The sequence below is a fragment of the Orcinus orca genome, chromosome 17, assembly GCF_937001465.1.
Source record: "Orcinus orca chromosome 17, mOrcOrc1.1, whole genome shotgun sequence".
Taxonomy (NCBI): Eukaryota; Metazoa; Chordata; class Mammalia; order Artiodactyla; family Delphinidae; genus Orcinus; species Orcinus orca.
The window spans coordinates 23811474-23835145 of NC_064575.1; the positions used below are offsets into that span (position 1 = coordinate 23811474).

At 38.9% G+C, this 23672-nt stretch overlaps 1 protein-coding gene across 5 annotated transcripts in view; it reads right to left on the reverse strand.

Moving 5' to 3' along the window:
* The window catches only part of ZNF704 (zinc finger protein 704), a 219986-nt gene that overhangs the window by 139785 nt on the left and 56529 nt on the right, over window positions 1-23672 (reverse strand). For 3 of the 5 annotated variants that reach the window (XM_049700190.1, XM_049700192.1, XM_033439844.2), the window contains one exon: window positions 18428-18493. The exons of the other annotated variants lie outside the window; for them this stretch is intronic. In XM_049700190.1, the coding sequence (XP_049556147.1) occupies window positions 18428-18493 (66 nt within the window). The remainder of the gene's footprint in view (window positions 1-18427; window positions 18494-23672) is intronic. 5 annotated transcript variants of the gene reach the window in all.

The following is a 23672-nucleotide window of genomic DNA, read 5'->3' on the forward strand; positions in this document are numbered from 1 at the left end:
ACCTAAACCTCAAAACACTTCCTTACTCTTTGCAGGGAAAATCTGCTGAGGCTCCCCGACCCCCACCCCGCTGCTGTCTTCTGTATGCAGTTACCTGGGCTGGAAGAATGGTGGCAGCCCTGTCAGCAAGGCAGCAGGGGACAGGCCAGGAAGGGAAGCAGGTTTCGTGGGGAGGAAGGACCAAGGAAGTGATGCACTTAGTTGGAGAGGTTAAGTCTAAGGTATGTCCAGAACATCCAGGCAGGCACAGCTGTAGGTGGTCGGAATAATAGGCGCAGAGCCCAGAAGGGCCAGGCTGGACTTCTGCTTGGGAATCTGCTCTCAATGGGGGCTCCCTGTCCCGTGAGTGGGTGAGCTTACTACAGGCACAGCACATTGTGGGCCCTCAAACATCTGCTGAATGACTGGAGCAGACGAGCCTCGGGGCACCTCTAATGGGGGTGGGGGGCGGGGGAGTAGAAAGAAGAGTTAAAGAAAAGAGACAGAAAGGAGATGGTCAGTGGGTGGGACTTCTGGAAAGTTCAACACCATGAAAGTCAAGGGGAGTAATTCTGGGTAGTCCCATTTTCACTTATTAGATGGATAAAGATTGTCACTAGGGAGAACCGCTCAGGTTTTGGGGGAGTGCAATTGCTGCTGGGGATGTGAGCCTGAACAGCGTTTACAAAGCCATCTGGCAACAGACATCAAAACCTTCCCAACGTATGCACAGCTTTCACTCAGGCATATTTTTTCTTGAGTTTTTCATTTGGAAGTATGAAAGAACATGCACAAGACTTAGCTACAGAATAGTTAACGTGGCTGGGATGCTCTAAGATGAATCCCAATGATCTCCGCCTCCTGGTATTCACACCCTTAAAATACCTTTCTTTCCCTTGAGTGCGGGGCTGCACTAGTGACTTGCTTCTAACAAAGAGAATGCGGCAAAGGGGATGGGATATCACTTCTTTGATTAGGCTACCTAAGACTGTGACTTCTATCTTGCTCTCACTCTCCCCAGCACAGTAAGTGCATGCTATCATTTGAACACGTCCAGGGTAAAGAAGGATTCCTCTTGCTGGCTTTGCTAAAGCAAAGTGGCATGCTGGGAAGACCCATACGGCAAGGAACTGAGAACCACCTCCAGCCCACAGCCAGCTAGGAACTGAGGTCCTCAGTCCAGCAGCCTTTGAGGAAGTGAACTGTGCAACAATCACATGAGCTTAGAAGTGCATGGGTCCTTGGTTGAGCCTTCAGATAAGACTCAGTTCTAATAACACCTTAATTGCAGACTTGTAAGACATCCTGAAGCAGAGGGCTCAGCTAAGCCATGCCCAGATTCTTGACCCACAGAAACTGTGGGTTCCCTTAAACCAATAGGTTTTAGAGTAATGTTTTATGCAGCAATAGATAACTGAGTTAACTACAGTGCTATTTGTAATAAGAAATAAATGGAAATAAACCAAAATGACCAGGTATTGGTTGAATAAAAAAGTATACAAATATGGTATAATTCACCTATTAAAATTATGCTATAGATGAATATAAATACTTACGAAATGTGTCTGCAGTGTATTCATATTTTTTAAAAGTCCAAAATATTCTGTGCCACAAAACCATTATTTGGAATGAATATGTTTTATATATGTGCAAATATAAAGGAGTGAGTAGAATTATACATAGAAAGGTGTTAATAGTAGTTATCATCAAATCATTGCCTTAAGCGTGTTTTGGGTTTTTTGGTTGTCTTTCTTCTGCTTATCTATACTCACAAATTGTTTAAAATGACTGTGGACTGCATGATAATAAAAAGCACAATTAAATGTATGAGTAAGAGGAAAAGAACAATAAATGGGGATCATCAAAAACACAGAATACCATGATAAATTAAGGAGGTTTCACTCATTCTTTTTATTGATTGCCTTCTATGTGCCACGGTGAAAACTGAGAAGAGTTATTTGATTTGATTTGGCCGGAAAGAAACAACTGGTTAACTAAGACAATGTGGCATCATCTCTTAATCAGTGGAAGAAGGGTAAGTGATTAGTTCCTACTGGCTGGATGTACTTGATGGTATATAATATAAACAAAGAAATAGAAGAATTTCAAAGAATGTTACAGAGACATCATAATTGCTACAAATGGATAGGATTACATGGACAACATCTAAAATTGATACATGGTATAAATAATAAGAAAATTGACATCAATTGGACAAAACAGAGGTAACAAAGTTACAAAAATGAGAGGAACCAGGCAGTGCAAATACAAATAGACAAGATGTGTACACACCACAGAGGAAGAGAAATGTGTTGTTGCTAAGGAAATCTTAACACTGTTTTGATATTTTTTTTTTGGGGGGGGGCCTGGCTGATCTCTTTCTTCAGAATACAGGTAATTTTAGGGCAGGAACTTGAGTTCTTCCATTGTATTGGCCTTATTAAAAAATATATCCATACAGTAATCATTCAAAGTTGGATTCTAATGATAATTATGTAAGAAAAGTATTAGATCAAGTTAACTATCAAAGAAAACTGTTGTTCATTTTGTAGCTCAACATTTCAAAAATTTTCCTAGGAAACAGCCCATAAAAAAGACAACCACCCAATATAAAAATACTCTTCAGGGGCTTCCCTGGTGGCGCAGTGGTTAGGAATCCACCTGCCAATGCAGGGGACACAGATTCGAGCCCTGGTCTGGGAAGATCCCACATGCTGCGGAGCAACTGGGCCCATGAGCCACAACTACTGAGCCTGTGCGTCTGGAGCCTGTGCTCCGCAACAAGAGAGCCCGCGACAGTGAGAGGCCCGCGCACCGCGATGAAGAGTGGCCCCCGCTCGCCGCAACTAGAGAAAGCCCTCGCACAGAAACGAAGACCCAACACAGCCAAATAAATAAATAAATAAAATAAATTTATAAAAAACTCTTCAGGAGACAAATCAACTCTTTGGGGCAGCAAGATATCACACTGAAAAAAACTAAAATGTTATTTTTTTTTGCATTAAAAAAATTGAAGTACAGTTGACTTACAATGTTTCAGGTGTACAGCAAACTATGTACAGTTATACATACATATATATATGTGTGTGTGTATCTATATATTCTTTTTTTCAAATTCTTTTCCATTATAGGTTATTACAGATACTGAATATAGATCCCTGTGCTATACAGTAAGTCTTGTTGTTTATCTATTTTATATATAGTGGTGTGTATCTATCTGTTAATCCCAAACTCCTAATTTATCCCTCCCCCTTCTCTCCCCTTTGTCTTCTGTCTGTGAGTCTATTTCCCTTTTGTAAATAAGTTCATTTGTATCATTTTTTTAGATTCCACATATAAGTAATATCATATGATATCTGTCTTTGTCTGACTTACTTCACTTGTAGGATAATCTCTAGGTCCATCTATGTTGCTGCAAATGGAATTATTTCATTCTTTTTTATGGCTGAGTATAAAAAGTAATTTTAATTTCCCAACCTGTCTCCCTTATTCTCGGGGAGAAAGCTATGAACCTGCAACAACAGCTCCTAGACCAAGGAACTCAAACACTAAAACTACCAAGGTCTTTGCAAACAAATGCAGAGTTAATTACAGATTCTGCTTCTGTTTAGACACACACAAAGCTGTGTCTGGGTACAAACCAACAAGTGGATGTGAATAAGTTTTGAATAAGTGAACCATTGATGGTAAACATGTACAATGATGAAACTGTAACTAAGGCTTACGGCTGGAGGAAAATTTTTAGGATTATTTTCCCTGCCTGGTTTCTATGGTCCAATGAGTAGAATTCTAAGGAACTTTTTTCATGCAAGTTTATGAAAACAGGAGTGAGGAACCACGGCATAAATGTATGGCACATGAAGCATCGCATGGGGACAGAACTGCAGAGGGTGAACACAGAACTGAGCAAGTCTGCATTCAAAACCGGGAAATGAGTGACATATCTTACTTCCCGGATGTAGAGAGGATCCAGCTGTCTTTCCCCTAACCCCCAACACACACGGAGAACCTACATGAATAGCAGCCAGAGATAAGCAGCTGGGACAGCCAAGAAGCACCAGCACCAGAAAATATAGACAATGCAAATGAATGACCCTTGGGTTTCTGAATGAAACTTTTTCTTTCTAAAAAATGCTGTTCGCTCTGTTTAAATGGTACAGTATAAAAATGGCACTGTAACTTGTAATTTTGAGATATAAAATGTGAAACAGAAAACAAGGGGTTATAAATCAGCGGGAGACCAATTAAAATACTTAGACTGTCATTCAAAAACATTCCACAGAATGTAATAAAATGAGTGGGTGGTTGGTTCTATTTTAATAACTGAAGGCTGCAGGAAGATTTTATTTCTTCAAACTATCAGCCAAATATATCCAGGACTGACTGGAACATGGAAAGCACAGTTTTACGTTATGTTAAGCTAAAAAATGAAATGTCTCAAAAGACTGCATCTGTGTTCTGATTCACAGCAAGGCTCACCTGACAATAAACTACCCTTTATGCTCAGTATTTTGCACAATTTCATAATCAAATTATATTCAGCTGTTATTCTACCATTTCGTCATAAATATGAAAGCAACCAATGTTCCTCAATGAGGGTGGGCTGGTATTTGGGGCAAGAGAATTCCTCCTTGTGCCGGACTATTTTGCACAACAAAAACTGCCTCCTAGACATTTCCAAATGTTTCCTGAGTGGAATGAGGTTTTGTGGTAGGGATGACAATAATCACCTATCGAAAACAATTGATTCTGACTGTTGTGATATCTGTGTTCTTTAACTGGCATAACCATTTGCTTCTTTGAAAAATGGATCCATATTTAGAAACCAAATAAAACCTGGAAATACTGTTAACATTCCAAATTGTAGGCTTCTAATAATACATATAAAATTTGCAAGGAATAATTATAATAATGCATTATGCTGAAGTATTCAATCATAAAATGTTTTAGAGTTTAATTGGATTTATCTTTTAATTTATAGGCCTGAACCGTAAGGTAAAGGCTGATTTCTCCTGAAACAAGACAGTATTTAATAAGGAATCCTGATGTTTCTTGACTCTCCATGCTGGAAGGGATTTTAAGAGCTCAACTGGTCCAACTGCCTAAGACATCTGTGAAAACAGGTGACAAAGTGGAGGTTCTTATAAGCCAAGGGTATGCAATCGACAAAACGGAAGAATCCAAGTCTCTTGACTTTTAGGGGAGTCCTTTCCTTTAGTTTACAAATTTTGGGATTTCAAGACCTCACCATATTAAGTTGTCCACAGTTTAAAGATGAAAAACACCCTGTCATCTATCATGATGATTTCATAAAAGAAAAGCCATTCTAACACCCAAAAATGTAGCAGCTACACAAAAGACTGCCCATTAGGCTGAAAACTTCATCATGGACCAGTGTGTATAGGCTCCAATATACCACTTGATTATTTTACCAGTTCCTTATTTCTGATCCCCATTGCAGGCATTCAGTCAATGACCACTAAGGTTTATTAGGTCTTCTTTTAAAAATGCTACTGGGATGTAACTATCGGTACGTGACCAAATAAAAATTAAATATCTTACCACTGAAGAAGGCCAAGTCTAGGTATATAAAATTTCATTCTTCCTCAACAGACCAGTTGCCTGCTGTGGGAGTTTCAAGCTTGGGGATCTACCTTGTCATTTAACTAAATTGTCATTGCCTTTGAAGCAGTCATCCCATGCTTTTCCTCAGCACTTTTGGCTTGTGATGTGCAGCTCTGGTGAACGTGGAAAACAAAGTGGAGCTAGGAACTCCCCGCTCTCTGAAAAGACACTGCCCTGCGTTCCTGAGTCTACAACCTGGGACCAACACCAACTCAACAGCAGAGTCTTTAGTGGAATCATGGGGGACCTAGCCTTGATCTAACATCTCCTCTTAGATAACACAGGAAATGTTTCTTGGGAGTAATTTCAGTTAACTAAGAGAAAGAAAGTCCCCGAGAGAAAAGGAATGGACGTTAAAACTAGAGTTTGGAACTAACATAAACACACTACTATATATAAAATAGATAACCAACAAGGGCTTACTGTATAGTACGGAAAACTATACTCAATATTTTGTAATAACCTATAAGGAAAAGGAATCTGAAAAAGAACAGGTATAGGGCTTCCTTGGTGGCGCAGTGGTTGAGAGTCCGCCTGCCGATGCAGGGGACACCGGTTCGTGCCCCGGTCTGGGAAGATCCCACATGCCCTGGAGCGGCTGGGCCCGTGAGCCATGGCCGCTGAGCCTGCGTGTCCGGAGCCTGTGCTCCGCAACGGGAGAGGCCACAACAGTGAGAGGCCCGCGTACCGCAAAAAAAAAAGAACAGGTATATATGTATGTATAACTGAATCACGTTGCTGTATACCTGAAACTAACACTGTAAATCAATTTTAAAAACTTCAATTAAAAAAAACAAAAGAAAACAAAAAAAGCCCTAGATACTCCATCTCTCTCCCTATAGGTTTACAAATTTTTTTCTTTCTCACTGAATTTTTAAAATTTTTTTCACTTGTGTTTAGTGTCCAAAGGTACAGGAATAAGAGAACAAAGATAAGTGTTCTATCCATTGACTTAAACAATCCATTTTCCAAGAGATGGATCATAATTCTAAGTAGAGTAACAGTGGCCTTTTTAATATTACCTAGAATGATCAGATTTACATGAAACTATAGCCTGCCTTTGATTTTCAGCTTTCCTCCTTTACTCTAGGATTCTCGCTGGGCTCCCGTGCATCTGCATGCTGCAATGCATCACACTGGTTGCATTGATCACCCCTTAAGCTGCCACCTGCTATCGCCTCCCACCTTTGATCCTTTGCCATCAACAGTGTAGTCTTCAAACAGCACTGCTGTGTTCTAACTGCAAAAACAAGTGCCCTCCTCAGTGGAAAAATACCACATTCCAGCTTGGTAAAGCAGGTGGTGTGTTTCAGAGGATGGAGCAGAAAGTAGTATCTCTTCCTTTCAAACAAAAAGGAAGACTATTAGCACATCAGCAAATAAAGTCGTGCTCGATGAATTTTAAGTGCTGCCTCACAAATGAAAATGTGGCAAAATCTGAAAAATCAGCTTTTAGAAAGTGTTTCAGTCCATTTTTCAAACCCAACCTCTGAGCTTTTTTTTTTTAAACCGGTTTTCCCATCTTTCAAATAATGTGGAGAGACCAGATGATTTTCAAGATGCGCATACATCTTTTTGCTCTGTGAGATAGAAAACCTGACATTTGTGACAACATCCTGGCATAACACGATGACCATCACACACAGCACTACTCTGGCACATACAGTGCAGATGCCTGACACGTTTTAGAGGTATCATCCAGACGAAATAGCCTATTTCATTTCTAGCCCAGGAAGGCAGAATAAAGGGCTTGTGTTTTCGCTTTCTGTGGATAATTAGAATTTATATAATTAAATTACTCAGAGTCTGGGAAATAAAGAGCAAGCAACAATCATATTTGGACTTTGAAGTTTCAGCTATAGACTCAGAAAAACTTAGTGTTTTTTCATTTCTGTTCTTGAAAGAAGGTTTTTTTCCCCCCATTAAGGTTGGTTTCTCTGAAGCCAAATAGGACACGTGAACTTTCAATAATGTGAAGACAAAACACCATAACCAAGAGTGGGAACTGTCCCTCTGCCACCAACAGATCCCTGCAAATGCAGGGAATTCTGCCAGTTTTGACTGGGGCTAAGAAAGAAGAAGACTGACACCAAGCAGAGTGATGCCCTTCACGGCAAACACTTCTGCCACTGGGTAACTTCCAGATGTGACAACGGTTACCGAGGGCCATGCTGTCATCAGCTTGATGCCATAGACACACAAAGAAATTGTTTTCCATGTTTGCACATAGTTTCACCATACACTGAAGGAATGGCTGAAGCAGAAGTTACATTTTTTTGCCATGGATGCTGGAGCAAATTTGCAAACTGGTGGATTCACATTTGAGATAAAAGGAAGCCAACATTAGACTCAGTCAGCTCAGCGGGGCATGATTCCGAAGGAAATGCAAGCAGCTTTATAATTCCAGCATAAGAGTGCCTCCCTCTATTTACAAGGGTGGTAACAGAAGGAATGATTCAGTACATATAGAAAATGCTGAGTCCGGAAACATCAAAAACATCAATGAAAAGCTGTGGAAACCTGTTCCTTACTGGATGTGTTGCCCCGGCCTCCTACTTGTCCAGAGAGTAGGCAATAACCTTGTCCCTGGGTGGCACATTCAGGTGGGTTCAGTGGCTGCTACTCTTTGCCACTGCTAAGTGGAGTTTGCCATGATGTGATGAATGACCAGGGAGCCCTCATGGCCAAGAGCAATGGATAAAAGCCCACTTAATCAGATTCCTACAGAACACCTGTTCAGTGCAGAAAAGTGTGTTTTTTTAAAAAAATTGAAATATATTAATTGATGTATAATATTATGTTAATTTTAGGTGTAATACTTGATGATTAGACATTTGCATATATTATGAAATGATCACCATGGTAAGTCTAGTAACCATCTATCCCCAAAGTTATTACAATATTATTGACCATATTCCTTATACTGTATAGTACAAACCTGTGACTCATTTATTTTATAACTGGAGGGTTGTGTTTCTTAATCCCCTTTACCTATTTTCCCTACTCTCCTACCCCTCCCTTCTGGCAGCCAGGCATTTGTTCTCTGTATCTATGACTCTGTTTATGTTTTGTTTTGTTTGTTTGTTTAGATACAACATATAAGTGAGATTATGTGGTATTTGTCTTTCTCTGTCTGACATTTCACTTAGTGTAATAACTTCTAGATCCACCCATGTTGTTGCAAAAGGCAAAATTTCATTTTTTGTTATGGCTGACAAAATTCCACTGTGTATATATGCCACATCTTCTTTATCCATTCACCGACTGATGGACACTTAGGTTGCTTCCATATGTTGGCTATTGTAAATAATGCTGCAGTAAACACTGGGGTGCACATATCTTTTCAAATACTGCTCTTGTTTCCTTTGGGTAAAAACCCGTAAGTGGGATTGCTGGATCATACGGTAGCCCTATTTTTAACTTTTTGAGGAATCTCCATACTGTTTTCCATAGTAGCTGCACCAATTTACATTCCCACCAACAGTGCACAAGGGTTCCCTTTTCTCCACATCCTTGCCAACACTTGTCATTTTTTGTTTTTTGATGACAGCCATTCTGACAGGTGTGAGGTACTATCTCATTGTGGTTTTGATTTGCATTTCCCTGATGATTAGTGATGTGCATCTTTTCGTATGCCTGCTGGCCATCTGTATATCTTCTTAAACGTCTTTTCAGGTCCTTTGCCCATTTTTTAATTGGGTTGTTTGGGTTTGTTTGTTTTTTGATGTTGAGTTGTATGAGCTATTTGTATATTTTGGATATTAACCCTTTATCAGTTATGTTGTTTGCAAATATCTTCTCCCATTCAGTAGGTGGATTTTTGTTTTGTTTAGAGTTTGCTTTGCTATGCAAAACATTTTTAGCATTATGTAATCACATTTGTTTATTTTTGCTTTTGTTTCCCTTGCCTGAGGAGACAGATCCAAAAAAATATTACTAAGACCGATGTTAAAGAGCATATTGCCTGTGTTTTCTTCTAGAAGTTTAATGGTTTCACATCTTAGACTTAGCTCTTTAATCCATGTTGAGTTATTTTTTGTACACAGTGTGATAACGTAGTCCAGTTTGATTCTTTTGCATGTAGCTGTACAGTTTTCCCAATACCATTATTGAAAAAGCTGTCTTTTCCCCATTGTATATCCTTACCTCCTTTGTCACGGATTAACTGTCCATAGAGTATGAGTTCTTTTGTGGGTTCTCTGTTCTGTTCCATTGAACTATGTGTCTGTTTTTGTACCAGTACCATACTGTTGTGGGTTTTTTTGTAGTTTAAAAAATTCATTAATTTTTTTATTGATGTATAGTTGATTTACAATGTTGTATTAGTTTCAAGTGTTCAGCAAAGTGATTCAGTTATACATACCTACATACACACACACACACACACACACACACACACACACACACACACATTCTTTTTCAGATTCTTTTCCCGTATAGGTTATTATAAAATATTGAGTATAGCTCCCTGTGCTATACAGTGGGTCCTTGTTGTTTATCTGTTTTATATATAGTAATGTGTATATGTTATTCCCCAAATCCTAATTTATCCATCTTCCCACCTTACCCCTTTGGTAACCATAAGTTTGTTTTCTATATCTGTGAGTCTGTTTCTGTTTTGTAAATAAGCTCATTTGTATCATTTTTTAAGATTCCACATATAAGTGATATCATATGATATTTGCCTTTCTCTGACTTAGTTGTATGATAATCTCTAGGTCCAAACCACGTAGCTGCAAATGGCATTATTTCATTCTTTTTTTTAAGGCTGCGTGGCATTCCATTGTATACATACACCACATCTTCTTTATCCATTCATCTGTCAATGGACATTTAAGTTGTTTCCATGTCTTGGCTATTGTATAAATAGTGCTGGTATGAACATTGGAACTCATGTATCTTTTCGAATTATGGTTTCCTCTGGGAACATGCCCAGGAGTGGAATTGCAGGATCATATGGTAGCTCTATTTTTAGTTTTTTGAGGAACCTCCATACTGTTCTCCATAGTGGTTGTACCAATTTACATTTCCAACAACAGTGTAGGAGGGTTCCCTTTTCCTCACGCTCTCTCCAGCATTTATTATTTGTAGACTTTTTGATGATGGCCATTCTGATTGGTGTGAGATAATACCTCTTGTAGTTTTGATTTGCATTTCTCTGATAATTAGCAATGTTGAGCATCTTTTCATGTGCCTTTTGACCATGTTACCATACGTTTTGATTGGTGTAGCTTTGTAGTATATTTTGATATCAGGGCTCATGATACGACCAGCTTTTTTTTTTTCTCAAGATCACCTTGGGTATTCAGGGTCTTTTGTGTTTCCATGCAAATTTTAGAATTATTTGTTCTAATTCTGTGGAAAATGCCATTAGTATTTTCATAGGGATTGCGCTGAATCTGTAGCTTACCTTGGGGAGTATGGCCATTTTAACAATATTAATTCTTGCAATTCATGAGCAAGGTATATCTTTCCAATGTTTTTGTCGTCTTCAATTTGTTTCATCAATGTCTTTTAGTTTTCCGAGTACAAATCTTTCACCTCTTTGGTTAGATTTATTCCTAGGTATTTTATTCTCTTTGATGCAATTGTAAATGGGATTTTTTTTTTCATTTCTCTCTTTGATAACTCATTAGTTAGTGTACAGAAGCACAACATATTTCTTCAACTTTATTGAATTCATTTATTAGTTCTAATAGTTTTTTTGGTGGTGTTAAGTTTTTCTATATATAGTATCATGTCACCTGCAAACAGTGACAGTTTTACTTCTTCCTTTCCAGTTTGAATTTATTTTATTTCTTTTTCTTCTCTGATTGCTGTGGCTAGAACTTCCAATACAATGTTGAATAAAAGTGGCGAGAGTGGACACTCTTCTCTTGCTTCTGATCTTAGAGGAAATGCTTTCATCTTTTCACCACTGAGTATGATGTTGGCTGTAGGTTTGTCATATGTGGCCTTTACTATGTTGAGGTATGCTCTTCAAGAACTCTCTTATTCCTTAAAATTATACTCTTCCCAAAGTGATCTGAAAGTTACGGAAGATTTTTTTTTTTGAGAATTTTACTTTATTTTGTTTAAATGGCCTACAGAGACAGGGAGAGTTATTAATTGAATGTGAAGATGGATTTGAGACAAAATACTGGTGGCAAATCACAAAAATTCATTTCTTCTTAGGTTTGTAGCAGTTCCTCTACAAATGCAAATGTTAATTTTCACTCTGTGTCATTATCTGCAGATATGTGGAAAATATGATGGCACAGTTTAGTTGTTAGGAACGAATCAAAAGGGAAGCTTATTAGCCCTGAAAATTAAACATGTGAGGAACACAACTCTTAAATATAGCTTTCAATGGGGGTAATGCTTTCTATGAAGGTTACGAGGCACAATACAGGCTAAATGCCATGCTCCCCATGCCCCCAGCCCTCCTTATAAATGTGGTGCAGCTGTCTGGCACTTTTGCCAGTGATAGTTCTGTATGATCATTAACGCTACCTGCTTAGTATTTGTGAAATTACATTGCATGTGCAAAGAACTGAGGTGATATTTTTGAAAACCACATGGTTTATGTATTTACCAACTGTGGTTAGAGAATACAGTTTTTCCAAAAACAGCTCACAATTACCAGTATCTAAGATTCAGTGTTGTGTTTTATTCAGTGGCTTTCGCAGAACTTGGAACAGTCTGGTCACATCCAAGTAACATTAAAGATTAGAGTTATCCTGATGTAATCAATCCCAGGGAACAAAAATGAAAGTTTCTAATGTGATTTGATGAAATCTCACTTTCTGAAGATGAAAGCCACATTTTATTTAATTTTTAGTATGTGGTCACAAATTGGATATAGAAAATAGCAGATGATCTTATGAGATATTCTTCTTACAAAGGGGCAGTGAATTTAGGCAAATCTATCACGTGACTGAACTTGAGGGTTCATTTAGGAAAGGGGAGTTCATGCGCTCCACTGAAGAAGTGAACGTTTGCCAAATCAAGTCAAAACAAATCCTGAGTGGGGGAGAGCCATCAAAATCTTTTCATCAGGGGCTTCCCTGGTGGCGCAGTGGTTGAGAGTCCACCTGCCACTGCAGGGGACACGGGTTTGTGCCCCAGTCCAGGAAGATCCCACATGCTGTGGAGCGGCTAGGCCCGTGAGCCATGACCGCTGAGCCAGAGCGTCCGGAGCCTGTGCTCTGCAATGGGAGAGGCCACAACAGTGAGAGGCCCGCGTACCGCAAAAAAAAAAAAAAAAAAAAAAAAAAAAATCTTTTCATCAGGACTTTCCTCGTGGCGCAGTGGTTAAGAATCCGCCTGCCAATGCAGGCAACACGGGTTTGAGCCCTGGTCTGGGAAGATTCCACATGCTGCGGAGCAACTAAGCCCGTGGGCCACAACTACTGAGCCCGCATGCCACAACTACTGAAGTCCGCATACTTAGAACCCATGCTCCACAACAAGAGAAGCCACCACAATGAGAAGCCTGTGCACTGCAACGAAGAGTAGAAGCCTGAGCGCAGCAACAAAGACCCAATGCAGCCAAAAATAAATAAATAAATAAATAAATTAATAAAAAATCTTTTCATCATTTAGGGATTAAGCTGTACAATTAAAGCTCGCCTCAAGAAAAGCCAATATATATAAATCAAAATGTAGGGAGGTAGTATTTATTTTAAAACAAAATTTCTTAAACTAGCAAGCACTTTTAGTAATGTATTTACATTATGATTATGTTTTGACTATTTAAGTTGGTCTATATACCATTATTCATAAACACATTTATTATGCATATGACTTTTGCTTAAAGCGTGCAGGTCTTTGTTACTACAGTTTTATTGCTAAAGGCAACTTGGATTTAGCATGTCTAAAACCAAACCCCTTCTCTCCACCAATCTATTTTCTTTTGTATTACTTCTGAATTACTTCTTTTTTTTAACAGCATTACCAACCACTTTATCCATCCACATGCCCATGCCAGAAATTCTGGAACCATCCCTAGTACTTACTAAGCTTCCCATCTGCTTTATTCCCCCAAGTTCTGTAGAATCTGCACTTCACACTCTCTTGAACACAGCCCTCTTCTGTGATGCTTCTGTACTAGTTAAAGGTTTCACAATGATCTCTCTCAGATTTCTACATCTGCCTCTTCTTCTTTCTGCCTTTGGTGTCAAAACTGATATACACATCCTCCCTACCTCCTCATCTCCACAGATACCAGAAGACTTTTCTGAAATGTCAGTCTAAGTTATCACTTGAATAGCTCTCCATAACCTAACAGATAAAAATCAAATTCTGAAAGTATTCCAAGTTAAGCCTAACTCTCCAGCCTTATCCCTTTAACACTTCCCCACCCAGAACTCTATTTAGGCCGGGGTGTGGAGCGGGGAAGAACATAGGTTAATATTTAAAAGAAGAATCAATAACAGTTTAAGCTAGGAACAAAGTAAACCCATTGTTCCTAGGAGTCTTTCTAAAAAATGTTTTATCTGTTGCATTTCCTACTTTACAAGTAGCATGTATTCATTAACTGTTTTGTTACTATATAAAAAAACATAAGAAATGCATTAAGTGTGACAACCCACGTCCAAGCCTGAAGTCCTTGACTTGGCCTGTTAAAACTGGTAACAGCTGCTACCGTAAGGAATGTCAGAGTATCTGGTAACAAGTAAAGAGGCCTTTTCAAATTCTGGAAATGAAGCTGCTTTCATATTTTTTAAAAACGAGAACTGTGGCTATATCACTTTAACCTTTCTTTTACTTAGATGAAATTTAAACATCTTCATAGTAATTATAATTGTACAAAAACATCAGTTATTCACAAGTGGGACTGACTTTCCTTTTAGGAGACATCCTGGAATTGCGCTGTAGATTTTTTCCTGACCCACAGATGCTGAAATGTCTCTCACCTTACATGGGATACTCCTTCCTCCCTCCCTAACCCTTAAGAAACACTGCCTTAGAAAGCTACTATTCCACCCTATCAATGTGAGTGAGGCATTTTCTTCACGTGTGTCGTCAGAGCAGAAAAGAAGAGAAAACATCGTCTTAGGGATAAATGATAAGCTGGACTGAAATGTATAATTAACCGATGCTTTACTCTGAACCTGAACCATTCAACAGTCGTCACTAACCATTCTGGCTACCTTATACTGATTAACTGAAATAATGATATTTGGGATATGTTGACTTAAATAATATACAGTACTAAAATTATTTTCACCTGTTTCTTTACCCTGTTATTTTAATTAATTAATTAATTTATGGCTGTGTTGGGTCTTCGTTTCTGTGTGAGGGCTTTCTCTAGTTGTGGCAAGCGGGGGCCACTCTTCATCACAGAGCGCGGGCCTCTCACTATCGCGGCCTCTCTTGTTGCGGAGCACAGGCTCCGGACGCGCAGGCTCAGCGGCCATGGCTCACGAGCCCAGTTGCTCCGCGGCATGTGGGATCTTCCCAGACCGGGGCTCGAACCCGTGTCCCCTGCATTGGCAGGCAGATTCTCAACTACTGCACCACCAGGGAAGCCCTTTACCCTGTTTTTAAAGCAGCTATTGGAAATTTTAAAATTACATATACAGCTCATTAAATTTGTATTGTAAAACGCTGCTCAAACGTGATTCTTTTGAAATAAGTGAATGACAAACATCTTGTTTATTATTTGCCTTACTGTGATAAAAGCAGAATATAGAATTTATACTGGCAGGAGGAGGTGGGGAGTGGAAGGTAGTGGAAATCCAATTATTTCTACTACCTGTTTAAATTTTGAACAGAAGTAGAGAGAAAAAAAGATGTGTAAAATCTAAACATAAACCAATTCTTCAGAGGCAACCAGTGGCGTCGGGAAGGCAGAATAATGGCACTCCTAAGCATTCTGGAATATCCCCATATACCCAACCTGTGCAACAAAGTCAGCGGTCCACTATAGCACAACAGAGCTACTGGTCCACCTGAAGTTTCGGGGGTTAAATTTTCTCCATTTTGCTACCATAAATGATTTAGACGGAAGAGCATTTATTAACTATCCAAAGACTCTCTGAAAGTGATGCCTGCAAATGCCTGAATGTCACACTTTTTAAAAACTGAAGTATAGTTGATATACAATACTGGATTAGTTTCATATGTTCAGCATAGTGATTCTGGTTGTTTGTTTTTGTTTTTTTAGGAGTATACTCCATGATAGATTATTATAAGATATAGGGTATGATTCCCTGTGCTATAGAGTAAATCCTTGTTTTATATCCATTTTATGCATAGTAGTTTGTATCTCTTAATCCTACACCCCTAATTTATCCCCCTCCCCTCTCCCCTTTGGTAACCATAGATTTGTTTTCTATGTCTGTGAGTCTGTTTCTGGTTTGCATATAGATTCATTTGTATTATTTTTTGGATTTCACATATAAATGATATCATACAGTATTTGTCTTTCTCTGTCTGACTTATTTCAGTAAGCATAATATACTCTGGGTTACACTTTCAGTATTTTATTCAATACTACCCAATTGAAGCAGAGAGCATATCCTTTATTAATAGCAAAGTGACATAAATTATTATTTTAAAAATCCATATTAATAACCAAAATTCAAAATGCAATTATAAACAGGTGGTACATTCTAGTTTGGTACTAATGTGTGCTTATAATAAAGGGATATAAAACAAAATGATTGGAAATAGGTGAATTTTAAATGTCGAGGCAAGAACATACAATGGAGAAAGGACAGCCTCTTCAGTAAGTGGTGCAGGGAAAACTGGACAGCTACACGTAAAAGAATGAAATTAGAACACTCCCTAACACCATACACAGAAATAAACTCAAAACGGATTGAAGACCTAAATGTAGGACTGGATACTATAAAACTCTTAGAGGAAAACATAGGAAAGACACTCTTTGACAAACCACGGCAAGATCTTTTTTGACTCACCTCCTAGAGTAATGAAAATAAAAATAAACAAATGGGACCTAATGAAACTTAAAAGCTTTTGCACAGCAAAGGAAACCATGAACAAGACAAAAAGACAACCCTAAGAATGGGAGAAAATATTTGCAAATGAAGCAACGGACAAAGGATTAATCTCCAAACTATACAAACAGCTCATGGAGCTCAATATCAAAAAAACAAACAACCCATTTAAAACATGGGCAGAAGACCTAAATAGACATTTCACCAAAGAAGACATACAGGTGGCCAAGAGGCACATGAAAAGATGCTCAACATCACTAATTATTAGAGAAATGCAAATCAAAACTACAATGAAGTATCACCTTGCACCAGTCAGAATGGCCATCATCAAAAAACCTACAAACAATAAATGCTGGAGAGGGTGTGGAGAAAAGGGAACCCTCTTGCACTGTTGGTGGGAATATAAATGATACAGCCACTATGGAGAACAGTATGGAGGTTCCTTAAAAAACTAAAATAGAATTACCATATGACCCAGCAATACCACTACTGGTCATATACCCAGAGAAAACCATAACTGAAAAAGACACATGCACCCCAGTGTTCATTGCAGCACTATTTACAATAGGCAGGTCATGGAAACAACCTAAATGTCCAACAACAGATGAATGGATAAAGAAGATGTGGCACATATATACAATGGAATATTACTCAACCATAAAAGGAATGAAATTGGGTCATTTGTAGAGATGTGGATGGACCTAGAGTCTGTCACACAGAGTGAAGTAAGCCAGAAAGAGAAAAACAAATATCGTATATTAACGCATATATGTGGAATCTAGAAAAATGGTACAAATGAAACTGTTTGCAGGATAGGAATAGAGACGTAGACATAGAGAATGGACATGAGGACACAGTGGGGGGAAGAGGAGGGTGGGATGAACTGGACATAAATACACTACCATGTGTAAAATAGATAGCTAGTGGGAACCTACTGTATAGTACAGGGAGCTTGGTGCTCTGTGATGATGACTAGATGGGTGGGATGGAGGGGGGAGGGACATCCAAGAGGGAGGGGATATATGTATACATATAGCTGATTCACTTAATTGTACAGTAGAAACTAACACAACATTGTAAAGCAATTATACTCCAATAAAAAAAATAAAGTCAACACAAACAAGTGTGTAAAGTTTTCTCTCAAACACACACACATAAACTAACTGAGCCAAATTTATGTCACAAAACACAAGCTTTCCTAAGTTATCACTAAGAAAATAAAGATAATGTCAGTCAATGCTATAGGTGTCAGTACGGGAAAGAGAACTGCTGGTTTAGAACTGCTGGTTCTCTGACTCACCTTATTAACTTCCTTCATAATTTTTGAATCATTTTTTTTTTAATTGGAGTATAATTGCTTTACAATGTTGTGTTAGTTTCTGCTGTACAACGAATTGAATCAGTTATATGTATACATATATCCCCTCCCTCTTGGATCTCCCTCCCATCCCCCCCAACTTCCTTAATAATTTTGTAGAATATTATGAGAGTAGAGTTGTAGCATATGTGCATTTAAATTATAGAAATTCAACTATAAGCATTTGGCAGGAAGAGAGAACTTTAAAAAAACAACAGGGATTCGACTTTCTATCCATGTTCAGTCTCTCTCAATTCTTAACTCTGGGTCACTTGGTCTCAGACCAAATAAAGGAGTAAGTAACTTGCTCTCTAGCCTGATGCATAGCTGTGTGTAAAACATTGTGAGACAAGATGTTGTTAATGAATGTTCTGTAAGACTGTGGTCTCAAGGCTATAACTCATAACAGACCTCCTGTCTTTCCTTAAAGGTAGGGAGGCGTCCAGGAACAACACCAAGGAGCTTCCTGTAGGGACTTTTCCTGGCCTATGGTTGCAGGAAAAATCTCTTCTCCACTCACCAGACTTCTTTACACAAAGCCAAGTGCCAAGGCTGTTCCCTGAGAATCTGGTCATTTCCCATCTCTCTGAAATGATTTTAAGAAAAGGGACACTGTTAAGGAGGTTCATACCAGTGTTAGGGCTTCGGGGGGCTGCCCCTAAATATGCCACAATGGCATATTGATTATTTTGAATTAAAGTTACTTAAGAATCAGCGATGGAAGGATTGGGAGTTTGGGGTTAGCAGATGCAAACTATTATATATAGAATGGATAAACAACAAGGTCCTACTGTAGAGCACAGGGAACTATATTCAATATCCTGTGATAAACCATAATGGAAAAAAATATGAAAAAGGATATATCCTTATTCATATTTTTTCATATTCTTTTCCATGTATATTTCTGTCTTCCTGAAAGTAGGAAATAAATCTCGCACATGAGAGGTATACTCCTTGCATCTGGAGGTAGAAGGACACCCTTTTTGCCAGAGAGAGGGAATTCGGGGCTTAGAAGCCTATATAAACAAACCTTGTTACTTATTTTATTTACCACCTCAGGCCCAAACTCTGTTTAGATTCTTCACGAATCCAGCACCCCAAACCTAAGCTTCTTTGTCCTATCAATTCCTCTCAAATGTATCGTTTCTTTGTCTAAAAAGTATAAAAGCTCCCTGCTTTGACCACTTCTTAGGTCCCATTTCTATGAGACCTCTGTGCACATGAATTAAAAATTATTTCCTTTTCTCTTGCTAATTTGTCTTGTGGAAATTTTAATATTAGTTCAGTCACAAAAACTCAAGAGAGGTCAAGGGGAAAATTTCCCCTACCTCAACACCAGATACCTATATATTTTTTAAAAAGCTTTAATAATTATTCTCGGCTTTATGGCCCCAAACATCCTTTGGAGAACATGGGCCTTGTCAGTCTCACGGATATTTACAAGTTTTCCCCCTAGTTCACTTCTTCCTTACGTTACGTTATTAATTGTTTGAAAAGACAGGTAAACTAAAGGTGCTCTGATCGTCCACTGCCTGTTGTGAACTCTTGGTCAGCACTGATGGTATGCCGCCTCTCCTCCCTGGTGCTTTCCCCGGGCCCCCCGTATAACTGTCTCCATAAGCAGAGGTGGGGTGTGGGTGGCAGAGCTAAGATCGTGTCTTCGTCTGAGATCTTATTCAGTCCTGGACTGTTTTCAGAGCGAGAGTTATGAGTATTATTTGCTAGAACTTCACTAAGATGCTTAGTTCAGGTGCTGTAACAGGGTATACAAGATTTAAATTGAGGAGACATTAGAGGAGTGAAGCAATCCGAGGGAAATCTTAGACTGAACCTCATCCCCAGAGACCTATGGCTCAAGGCTGCCCCAGATTCTGCCAAGAACTAGAAGTGCATATGATAGTAAGTTGAAGAGACAGCATAAAAATGATCAACTTCATCAGCATCCTACCATGTCTTCTCATTCTTAGCTCAGACTTACAATGGAGAGAACATTAGAAGAGAGACCGTTTCTAATCTAGAACTTCATGGTTCTTGCCTCTAGAAGGTAGAAAAGAAATTAGCAAGCCTCAAATACTTCGGAACATCATGTTACATGGTTTCATACTTCTTTTATTCAAGTTGTACGTCTCTTTTACAGATGCTAATAAATGAATCCATTCTTTTACTAAAAAAAAAAAAAGGCATAAATTCCACCATTCCGTTCAATGAAATTTTGAGTAGGAAGGGGGAGAATAATTGTCTTTTTTTCAATTGGTTTCCAATCTCAAGTCTTTCATAGTGGGTTCTGGACTCACAGGTGATCAAAGACGTTGTAAATAATAATTTTGTTTCTACTTAATCTTGATTTATTTGTTGACTTTAGAATCAAATCCCCAGCAAGAGGTGACTTGATTGTGTTCTGATGGCACAATGTGTTTCATTAAGTCATAATGTCAATTATGTCGGCTCCTAGCAATTTCCTGTTTCCGTCCCTCTATCCACATGATTATACTTGTGCTTTGGGAAGATCATTTTGGCTGCTGTGTAACAAACAGACAGACTGAAGCAAGAAAACAGGAACAACAGTTACTTGCTGACCTGAATTACTAAAAGGATGGGAAGGGATGGAAGTGGATAAAGGTTTCCTGGAGGGGACTTCCCTCGTGGCACAGTGGTTAAGAATCCACCTGCCAATGCAGGGGACACAGGTTCGAGCCCTGGTCTGAGAAGATCCCACATGCCACGGAACAACTAAGCCTGTGCGCCACAACTACTGAGACTGCGTTCTACAGCCCGCGAGCCACAACTACTGAAGCCCGCGTACCTACAGCCTGTGCTCCGCAACAAGAGAAGCCACCGCAATGAGAAGCCCATGCACCGCAACGAAGAGAAGCCCCTGCTCACTGCAACTAGAGAAAACCCGCATGCAGCAACGAAGACACAATACAGCCAAAAAATAAATAAATAAAAAATAAAATTAAAAAAAAAGGTTTCCTGGAAAAGATGGTCTTCATAGCTACTTTGAGGAGATTGCTTTGGTTCTTAACAATTATATAGTATTAGTCTTTCTCCAACATGGGTAGGTACATTTATATTGCCCTCCCAATTTTGTTTTGTTTTGTGGTATGCGGGCCTCTCACTGCTGTGGCCTCTCCCGTTGCGGAGCACAGGCCCCGGACGTGCAGGCCCAGTGGCCATGGCCCACGGGCCCAGCCGCTCTGCGGCATGTGGGATCCTCCCGGACCGGGGCACGAACCCGTGTCCCCTGCATCGGCAGGCGGACTCCCAACCACTGCGCCGCCAGGGAAGCCCCCAATATATTTTTTTAAAAAGAAAATGTTCAATGAGATAAGCTTAGAGACCTTTTAAACTTTTCCGTCTTTTCAGTAGTTTCATATTGGTTACAGAGTTTGTGACCTAAAAAGTTTTTAATACATTTAAACATTAAACATTTGCTCCAGAAACTGCTATGCTTCTGGAGATTCAGAAATAATGATACCAATTTTGCCTTATCTCTCACTAAATTCCAAGTCTGACATAAAAGACTTTTCTATACGTAATATATAGTACATAAAAGACAAAGGAGAAAATGTAGAGAACACCACTGAAAACGGTAGCCCAAATAAGTTCACAATTTTCCATTGTCAACATAAGATATTGCTTGAAGCTCGGGTCATTTCCTAACTTTGAACTCAAAGGTTAATGAGTTTCTCAAGTTCTTTCTAAACGATACCGTTCCCAAAGAGGCATTCTATAAGGAGAAGATGACTTCATTTTACCCAGCAAGGGATATATATGACATCACTATATTTTAAAACCCTGCAAAACAAACAGTGCCGTATGGTTCAATTTTTTTCCAACAGCAAACTAACAATCTGGAGTATTCTAATAAATTGTTGTTAGGAATATTTTTGGCCAAACTTTTCTTTTTCCCTTGTTACAACTGGTTTGCTAACAGATTTCTTTCGCTTTAGAGTTATAATTAGAAGACAGTCTCTACTTTGCGTAATCAAATTGTAATTGCTGTTTGGGTGAAATCCAACCCGTTTAAGCATCAGTACTTCCAAAAAAAACAATGTCTGGCAAAAAGAGGATAACAAATGCCATGCTCTAATGATCCAGGTTATCTAATAATGTTTTCCTAACAGTTGCGTTTTTATTGTTTTTTAGAGTCTGGACAGCAAGTGATATTAGAATTATCAATGTACTTTAAGGCATCACATTTGCAACTGGCAATAAATTAATGTTCTCTGATGAACACTAATGATGGTAATAAGAAACAAAAATTCACTTGGGGTCAGAAACCTCCCAGTCTTAGGTCTGTCGTTTGTTAACTTTGTGCCCCAGTGCCTGAATTTATTTCCAGTGCCCGGAGAATTTCCAAACACATACATCTCTTGCTTTAGAAGCCAAAACGCTCAGTTGCAGGCCCTGGTAGAATGAATGCACATAACTGTGTTTCTAGCTCCCCACCCTCCTGCCCACTTTCTAACCGCCTCCCTAGAAACTCTGTAAGTCTTTCAGAAAACTCCATCCTTTGTTAAATCAGCTAGTCATTTTCTGTTGCTTACAACCAAGAAGCCTCACGTCTACTTCAAAAATGCATCTCAAGTCTGTCCACTTGTCTTCATCTCAGCGGTCACCACTCTATGCGGTCCAGACTCCCATGACATCTGTTCTGCACTTAAGGAGCAGCTTCCCGACTAGTCTCCCTGCACCCACCTTGTCCTTCTCAAACCCAATGTACATGTAACAGTTAATGTGATCAGTGCTAAATACAAAAGGAACATTAATCATTCTTCTCCATAAAATTCTTCTAATTGATCTAAATATATACTTTAAAAATCTTTAACACAATCAATATAGCTCAATATGATTTGCCTCCTGGGTGCCTCTCCAACCTCATCTCTTGCCGCTCTCCCCCATTCTCTGTGCTTCAGCCACACTGGCCTTCTTTCTTACCTTGAGGCTTGCAGGCATACTCTCCCCTACCTGGAATACCTTCCTCTCTAGTCAGTCTGTCTAACACCTCCTCATTCTTTAGGTCTCAGCTAAAATGTACTTGCATTAAAGAGGCCTTTCCTCATGCCTCATTCTAAAATAACTCTTCCTACTTATGGACCTCATAATACCCTGTACATTCCATCTATTAAAATTATTATAATGTATAATTATGTGTTTATATTTGTGTTGTTTAGAATCTCTCTCTCTCCTCAATTCTACCTGGGCAGGAAATATGTCTATTTATTCTACCTTGTATTCCAGTAGCTGGCACATAAAATCCACTTAATTAATAAAGATGTTGAATAAATTTAAAAAATGCACATTACTCAGTGAAAGAAGCCAATCTGAAAAAGCTGCATATTATATTATTCCAACTATAGACATTCTGAAAAAGGCAAAACTATGGAGACAGTAAAAAGATTAGTGGTTTCCAGGAGTTCAGGGTAGGGGAAGGGATCAATAAGCAGGGCACAGAGAATTTTTTAGGGCAGTGAAAATACCCTGGATGGTACTATAATGAGGGATACATGTCCTTATATATTTGTCCAAACCCATTTAATATACAACACTAACATTTAGGGAAGTAAACTTGAGGACAAAAACGATGACAGATGTTGATAACAGGAGGGGTGCTCTGCGTGTGTGGGGACAGAGGGTATATGGGAAATCTCTGTAACTGCGTCTCAATTTTGTTGTGAACCTAGAACTGCTCTGAAAAATAAAGTCTTTTAAAAAATAAGGTATTGAGGAACAAATCTTAAAAAAAAGAAAAAAGAAACAGA